Consider the following 8,852-nt stretch of genomic DNA (forward strand, 5'->3'; position numbering starts at 1 on the left):
AGGAAAATATGACTGTAATTCGCCATAGACAATTTGATTTTCATTGCAGAAAGAAATGATCTGGCTGATCAAAAGTAAGTATAGTCGAGTTCTTCAAATGATTTTTGAACTTTCTTTGTAAAAATAAGGAGACATAGTGATCCTAAGAAACGTAGGAAAATGTTCTTGTGGCTATTTTGACCCTTTTTTCACGAATCGTGATTTTATGTTCCAGAATGTACGTACATCTTTTTATAAATGTTGTTTTTCAATGCGTATGTTAAAGCAAAAGTATCAGAAGTATTTTCCAATGAGACCGCAATCATCTGTTTTGAATTGTAGTTCTTCTCCGAACCACGATCCTTTCTCGAAATTCACGTTAAAACGACTGAAAAATCTTTATTTTTCAAAAGATTTTTCAAAATTTTGGAACAGTAAATAAACTTTGTTAGCAACCCTGAACAATTAATTGAATTTATTTTTTATCTTAAGAAACAGTTACTTCATAGTAAGAGCCCGATATTATACCCCGCAACACCATTTGTATCATCAGGCTTCCTTGAAACACTAAAAATATCAAAGAAACGTTCGAAACCCTTTGAAATTGTGAAGCTTTGATTTCGATATATTTCTAGTGTCCTATTTATGTATACGGCAGGAAAAACTTACACCAATTTCTCAACCTCTGTAGGCTTTTGAAATTGTGCTAAATCCGAAGATTTAGAAAGTGGCCTGAAACTACCTCGCACGATCAAAACTTCCTTGTGTCTTAAAACTTTTGAGTGAAATTTTGTGAAATCTTGATATTCCAATTCTAAAAAATCATATTTTCTTACTCTGTTTCATGTTTCACTGCTTCTCTTAATTTGCATCGATTCTATATTACTTCAGTACACTTAGCTTCTTCAAATTGAGATTCGAGATATCACGAGCAAAATGATGAGTATTTTGAAACTGTAGATATTTTTCCAAAAACTGGATTTGAACACTTCCTTACCAACAGTTCGTCATCATTAAGCACTGCATCTAAGGTACTTGTGAAATAGTGGCAGAATAAAAAGGATTACAAGCATTTTTCGACAAACTGAAGTCTGCGTTTCTTGTTTTCTTTTTTTCTTCTACATGAGATTTTTAAAGAACCTTAACAACAAGAGAAAGCCTCAGATTTCAAAGTTATGAAGATCATGATCGTCCATCATTCACTTTGAAAAGAAGGAGCATTATGGTCACGATGAAACATTATTTATTTTCATTTTTGGAACTGTGCTTTCCGCGTTGAGTGGCCATGCAAACAAAGTCGAAATTTTATTTTGAATACAAATCAGTGAGATTCAAAGCAGCGTTCTCAGTATTCTCTTGGCGTGGTGAGAATTGTGGGACTTTAATATTACCTACACTCTATTTGAGAATTTTTTAACAGTTTTCTGACACGGATAAAAAAACAGGAGTGGTGAAGAACACATTTGGATTTCAGCTTCTTTGTGGGAATTGCGGGACAATTAGCTTTCTCTATTTTTCCGGGGCGTTTGATAGAATTTTGAAACAGATAACGACACGCAACAATTTATATATATCGTTATCTTACGGAACAAAACAAATCGACAATTGTATAACAAGAAATCACATTCGAGGTGGCAGCAACACGAATGTTTTCCTAGCAGCTTCAAGGCTCAGTGGATATTGCGTCTTCACTTTCCCGTTTCATAAACCCTGCAAAAAAACGAAAATCGTTGTAATTTTAGTTGTTCCAAGACTTTTTTGTGTTTTTCGTTCTTGAGGAGAATCTACTCCGGTGAATAATTTTTGAAATTGGAGCCTTCTGTCGAATACGTCGTTAACGATCACATCAGGAAAGATTAAGAAGAAATATTATCACGTTCATCGATGATCATAATTAGAGATTTTTTTTTGATATTAACAATCGGATAGTCAAAAAAACGGCTCACACCAAAAACGGTAAAACTTACTAATATTTTCATTTTTATTCTGAAAAAAGGTCATTTCTAAAACCGAATTATTATGAAATCAAACATTGTTTTCCATAACTATTTAAATTTTCTACCAGTGAGCTCTTCAGTTTCAAAGCTTTGTTCTGATTGTGGTTCAGTTTTTAAAGCTATCCATATTGTTATAATACATTCTCATTAGCTGGCGTCTTGTTTTTTTTGGTAGTTTTTATCTAACCATATTCTAGGAAACAATTAGTAATTGATATCGACTTATGATTTTATTTTTGCCTGAAACATAATTTTGGATGGATAATTGCATTTTTCTTTGTGTTTAAAAATTCCCATTTCGATTTCGAAAAGTCGTTCAATTTGGGTAACTGACCTTTGCATTACACGATCGTCATAACAAAACTAATCTCACAATACTGAAACACAATATTTTCCCATTCTCTTTTCTCAATTTCATACATTATTTTCAGTGGTACAAGTACTCAACTCTAATATTTTTACGGTTTCAAGAGCATAATTCGGGCAGAGACTGATGTCCCTTTCTGATTTTAAGACTGTGATCACCACTTTGATTCTTCACATCATTTATTAATTGAAAAACCTATACTTTTTGTATCTCAATTTTGCATTATTTTTCATTGGTAGCCAGAAAAAATTGAAACATTCTTTTGCAGCAATTTTTTTTTGACTGCTAGAAACTGTCAAATATTTTGTTTCTTCAGTTACAAATTTTTTTGTTACCGTTTTGCTTTTTCTTTTCAGTTAATGCCATGAACTGTTCAGGCGAAACCAACATCGAAATCGAAGAATTTGTTGTAACCATTTTGAAACATTGGAATTTTGATGATGAAAATGAAAAGTGGAGAGATACAGTTGATAACGCACAGATTATTAAAACATTTATTAAAACATTTAGCTGAACACAATCTAATAGAGATTCCAGCCACGAGTACTAATCGGTTGAAAAAAAAGTTTTCCTGAAACTGGAATCATAAGTGGAGACTCAAATCGATTTACGTTTTTTGCCATAGTTTTTCTTTATGGTAAATAGTTCTGACTGCTAGAAATTAATGTATTTTATTGAAATACATAAAATTTAGGCTGACAATTTACTTCCAATTTTCATTTGACTTAACCAGTTGATATTTAAACTAGTCCCGATGATGACTGTTGGCTCGTCAGCTTCTGTCCCCGGCATAAAACATTTATAATTTTTGAGTCATTCACTGATTTGAAACAGGGTCAAGATGTCTTATTGTCCTTTATTTTTCGATATTTTGTTTTAGCTTCAGTAAAATAACTACTCACGATTATTAGACGAATTCAATGATGAAAACCTTCTACTGATTCTGTAACCGAATAGTTTTTCTGTGTTGTAGAAGTTTTACAAACACTATTAGAAAAGTTGCTTTTCAGTTTTCACCGCTTAATTTCATATCAAATCCTTTGAGAGTTCCTTTTTGTTTTTTATTGAAATATTAGTTTAGTAATTCATGAAGCACTCCTCATAGTAATTTTCAATTTATGTGGCCACGTAGAAGTGTTCTGAAATGGATGAAACGTATTTTATTGTACATACTTGAGAAAACATGAACGGCATCTTTTCGAAATTCAAATTGTACTGTTTTTGCTGAGTTTAAGTGAAACAAACCGAGCTTTAATTGACCAGATTTATTCAAACAAAATAATATTCGCGAAACCCGAGTATCACAATTGAGCAGGTATTATTGCCGATGTATAAACAAACTCATTTTCTTATGCAAAATATCTAACCCACATGGAACAGGAACGATTTAACGCATACAATTAGTTAGACATTTTTATGTTTCGCCACTTCGTAGTACATATGTAGATCGAAAATTTTAAAATTGTATCCTCTAGATTCCCACTGTGAACTTGCCTCAGATGAAATGCAGATTATTTAGTAGTATGTTGAAACAGTCGTTTGAAGGAAAATGAAATGCACTCATACAAGTCACCTTTTGTAATATCTTTCGGGCTAATATTATATTTTGGACTTTCCCGTTTATCAATTTTCAAGTATTCATGTTTCAGAAGACACAAGTTTGAGAAAAAAAACCCATAACCGCCGACACTTCATTATTCACATCAAGGAGCCAATAGAACGAATGCAATGTGATCATAAACAATATTACACGTGGTTCTGAAACAGACAACTGAAATTATACATAAAATATTCCAGAAAATGTAGATCAGGTAAGCAATGTTCGCCACGAGTAAATACCGACAGGACCGAGACAGAAAAACATTAGCGGCTTCTTTCGTATTTGAGATTTACTGTTCTTCAGAAAGCATCAGTTTGCCGAAAATGATTATTTGAAATAGGAACAGGTCATTATTCTTTATCTTTTTAATTTGATAACTAGCATAATTAGAGGATGAGCGAAAATATTAACAAGACCTGATCAATGATACTAAAGTGTTATTATTCTGAAACATCTCACTGTTATCTGAAACAGTATTTTCGATAAAATTTTATCAATTCACGCGTGGCAATTTTGTTGTATCTTACTTCAGATTTCATCTATTTTTTCGAAAAAAAAAAAACACTTCAACAAGTTTTAGAGGATGGACCGCCAAATCATTTATAGCTTTCCAAAATTGTGTCAGATATTCTTTCCGTTTCAATTAGTGCTGAAGTTTTTGAGATTGATGCGTTTATCTGTTCTGTCCTTCATATCTGTTGTTGTTGTAAGACATGCACATTTTTAAAGTTATAGAAACAGTTCTATTTGAATTTACTTTCTGTTCCAAGAAGCTATCAACTTTTTTCAGTTGAAGAGGCTTTTAGTCTATAATTAATAAGAATTGATTCGAAATCGGTCAAAATCTGTCACAAATTATGCTGTCAGCAGAAAACTGAGTAATCTTGACATTTCTGGGGAAATTGGTTTACTTTCCAAGCTTTAAAGTAGTAGCCTCTTGTGAATCAGAATGAAATTAAAGTAATCCAGTCAAAAAAGTAAGGATCATAGAATTAATAGCACGGCACGCTTCTTACAAACGCGCTCTACCGAAACCAAAGAAAGTAGCGTGCGAAATTAAGAGACTCAGAGAAAAAGTGACATCACTCAAGGGGATTACGGTGGAGCGCAGTTGTAAGAACTGCATCGAGCTAATATCTGTCAGTTTCAAGTTTTTTTGAAATTTAACGGACTCTGTACTTTAAAACAGTTTCTAGATATTTCTGCTTCAAAAATGTTGTCTGTTACAGTTACATTGGATCACATTAGTTTTCTTTTTCATTTATTCCAAGTATCGGTGTTAGACTATTTTTTGTAAAACTTTACCAGCACATCCCCTCATCTCACATTCACCTCCACTTCCCCAACATTATTCTCTCAAAGTTTTTTAAATGCCAGTTTCAAATCTTCCTAATTTCGCGGAACTGTAATCCGAAGCAATTCCACAGGATTTTTTTCACAACTACTCTGTATCTTATATAGCTTTTTCCTCTTCCATTCTCTTATCCATTTCTCAAACCATTATCTGTTGCGACCATCCTTCGGATACTCACGACCTTAGATTTTTTTTCATACATATTCACGTTTTTTTTTAAATTTCCAAAAATTTCCAAAAAAAACTCAAAAACTCAAAATGTTTTCAAAACATGTTTCCAAAAGGGCCGAGCGGGCCGGGCCGGGCTACGGGCCAGCAAAGAAAACAACAAACTTTAATGCCATTGACTCAAAAAACAACTTAATCCTCCTCTTTCAATTCTCTCTTCTCAATCCGAGAGACCTCATTACAATGTCAATCTCGTCTTATGTACATTACATTAATCCTTCTCCTTTTATATCTGAAAATTGGTGCTCTCTCTTGATTTATTAGGTTGGCAAGAAAGTTTTTGACCATAACTCAAGTCATTCCTACTCAGACAGAAAATATGCCCGATAGCATACGTAGTGACTATATTGGTACACAACTGTCTGCTGTTTACTGGGTGCGTTCCCGATACCCTCCTGCCAAAACTCCGGTTGTTTCATGCTAAAATAAACTTGGACCCATTTCTCGACTTGACTTCAAGTTTCGAATTCCTGTCCAGCTGTAGCACGCTGTATTATCCCGAATATATGATATTTTGTTAGAGGAAGGTTACAGCTGTAATTTGCGTGAGCAAGAAGTATTTTGCAAAAGTAGGTGAGAATGTAAGTCGTCGATTATGTAACATGCGGATGCGCAACATCATGGAGGCGGTGGATTTTTTGACCGCGTGAAACTGAGGGCTTGCGTAGAGCTTTTATTTTTTGCACAGTGAAAGATCAGTAGTGTAAGATTATGGTTTTGCACTTGTCTAGAAGATTCCAGTTATATACGTTGTGTAGGGAGGGCATGACTTTCATTTGGAATTGTTCTCGTTCGACGATGTCTGCTGGCGTTCTATCAACGCCGAGTCACTTGACTTTTCTGTAATAATTACTGTACAATACCATCGCCCTGTTAAAACTAAGAAACGGTTCAATCAATTAAAATTTGGAGGAGAAGAGAGGAATTGAAGTCGTAAGACTACCCTTCGCTAAAAGTTAAAATCGACAAAAAGATGTCAGAGAACTGTGGGTGTCACTTTGCACACATTTTTTCTTGTACCATCTGCGTCTCTCTCTCTCACCACTATAAATTGTGCTCTCTCGCTTTTCTCTAACCACACTCTCTCACTTTTACACACTCTCTCGCCACACTCTCTCACTTTTACACACTCTCTCGCTTTTCTCTAACTAATTGCGCACTTACTAATTGCGCACTTACTAATTGCGCACATACTAATTGCGCACATACTAATTGCGCAGTTACTGATCACTTTACCAATTGCGCACTTACGTTTTTAATCAACTTGTCAATTATCATAATTACCAATTAATACTGCGCAACACATTTCAATATTCATCATAATTTTTGTGATGCAGGTGGCGGGCCTCGAACCACGACCACGCCCATTTTTAAGATTGAGCGGCGAACAAACCTGTTAACCAAAAAGCCAAATGTGTTGACACAACAAGAACCCCTCAAAGTTTATTATATAGCACGACGGCGGAGGAAAATTGAAAACCACTTTCGACTCCGCTCTCTCAAAATATCAATTAAAAATATGAGTCATGAGATGGAATTGAGACGACGCGTTTTCCCACGACCCCCATTTTTCAATCATATTAATTGAATTTTTTTGTTTTTTGTTTGTTATGTTTATTTTTAATGCAATTTTGAACAGCTGGGCTAAAAGTTTTCCAATTCATGAAATACAGGCATTTTGCAGTTTTTTGAATGACAAGGAATGGAGTAACAAAATGGATTCATTACAGAGAACGTTCAGAAAGTTTCACAGAAAATTAATGAGAAAAAAGAATCAAACAGAAGACATATGTAGGTTCAAAAACTGATCTCTATAAATTTTAATAGTTCCCACAAGTGTCAAGTTTTTAAAACCGCTTTCGAAGAGTGGAAGCATTTGTGGATATGTAACATGAAGAGGGTTGGTTGAGATTTCTTGAACCGTCGATTTATTGCTTGTAGCATCCGCGCGGTGGTCAGAAGTGACGGGTGAGTGTGGAACACTTTCGTTAGACATTTTAAGACAGGAAATGAGAGACACCGTGTGAGGAAAGTGGTTTATATACCCTACTCTCACATGTCTTTAGGTGATTGTTGACGTGTGCTACCACAAATTCATCATTCTTTCGCAAATTGTTAGTAAAGGGGGAACGGATCATCTTATTCGAGATTTTTCTTGACTTTTGTAGTAGAAAATAGATGCAGTAGTATCCACAAACGTTAGAAAGTAAGCCTTGCACGGTTCTTTGTATAACTTTTTTCCATTTCACACAATTGCTGGTGAAAAAGGCCAGAAATTCCTTTTGAGGTTCACAACCACTGCTATCAAAAAAATAGCCAAAATTTCTATCATCGACATACAAAGCAACCCAGTGATCTCCAGAATCGTTACTAGGAGCTGTGTTCCATATAAATGAGCATGGTCGTTTAACTATGATAGGATGACGATCGCAAGGATAAACACCTTGAAAGTAACTTCTTGTCAAGCGGCACGTACCAAGAAAATAATCAAGTTGTATAGTGGATAATGACATTTATAAAATGAACACAATAAAATTAAATAAAACAATTAGAAGACACGGAGTCGGAACCATACGGCCTCCACAGGAAACATTCTTCCAGTTGGATCGCGAAGAAGTGGCGAGTGTAAAAATTGAAGGACAACCTTGTATTTCTCCTCGAAATAACGTACCACAGGCACATAGTGTGGTCTGGAACGAATACCAGTCTTTGTCACAAAGTTAACAAAACTGTAGTTTCGTGGAGTGGCGTCTCTGAAAAATGGGAACAGAAATTATTAGTGACTTTGAAAAATAGTCTTACAAACTCAATTCACAATGTGAGTCAATAGGGCAACCATTACAACCGTTCCAAATGCGACAAACTTCCAGGTTGAGAAGGTTTTGATTCATATCACGAATTTTATCAGGTGAACATTGATTAAGTTTGCCAAACTTCAAAAGAAGATAAGAGGCAAGGTTGAAGTCCACAAACTAAAAGAAGAAAAATCCGTTTGAAAAAATATTATGAAATTACCCCAGGTGGTGGAGGAACAAAGTCATCGGGAAGGACAATTGATTTGTTGGTACCGGGGAGCATGTCTGTGGACGTCAACCGTTGCAGAAAAAAAGAAGAAGAATGAAGGATAAAATGTCTAGTGATGTCGGCTTATGTTGACATTTCGAAATCCGTCAATTTCAAACATTCCGTCAAATTGAGATAAGGCCATAATGTTAAGACCTCCTTTTGGTGTTTTTTCAGAAAAACGCATGACAAGTTGAGTGCTACCGCTTTGTACAAGTTCCCAAGCGTTAGATGAAACCACAGCACTCATATCAAAAACAAAGA

At 34.9% G+C, this 8,852-nt stretch overlaps 1 protein-coding gene across 1 annotated transcript; it reads right to left on the bottom strand.

Moving 5' to 3' along the window:
* Positions 1-8,073: 8,073 nt before the first annotated feature.
* Positions 8,074-8,603, bottom strand: GCK72_013060 (uncharacterized protein; the record flags this gene model as incomplete). Its single annotated transcript, XM_003093313.1, has 3 exons — positions 8,074-8,278; positions 8,328-8,497; positions 8,541-8,603. 3 exons carry the CDS (start codon positions 8,601-8,603, stop codon positions 8,074-8,076), a joined length of 438 nt encoding a protein of 145 aa, XP_003093361.1.
* Positions 8,604-8,852: the final 249 nt, after the last annotated feature.

The sequence above is a fragment of the Caenorhabditis remanei genome, chromosome IV (assembly GCF_010183535.1).
Source record: "Caenorhabditis remanei strain PX506 chromosome IV, whole genome shotgun sequence".
Lineage (NCBI taxonomy): Eukaryota > Metazoa > Nematoda > Chromadorea > Rhabditida > Rhabditidae > Caenorhabditis > Caenorhabditis remanei.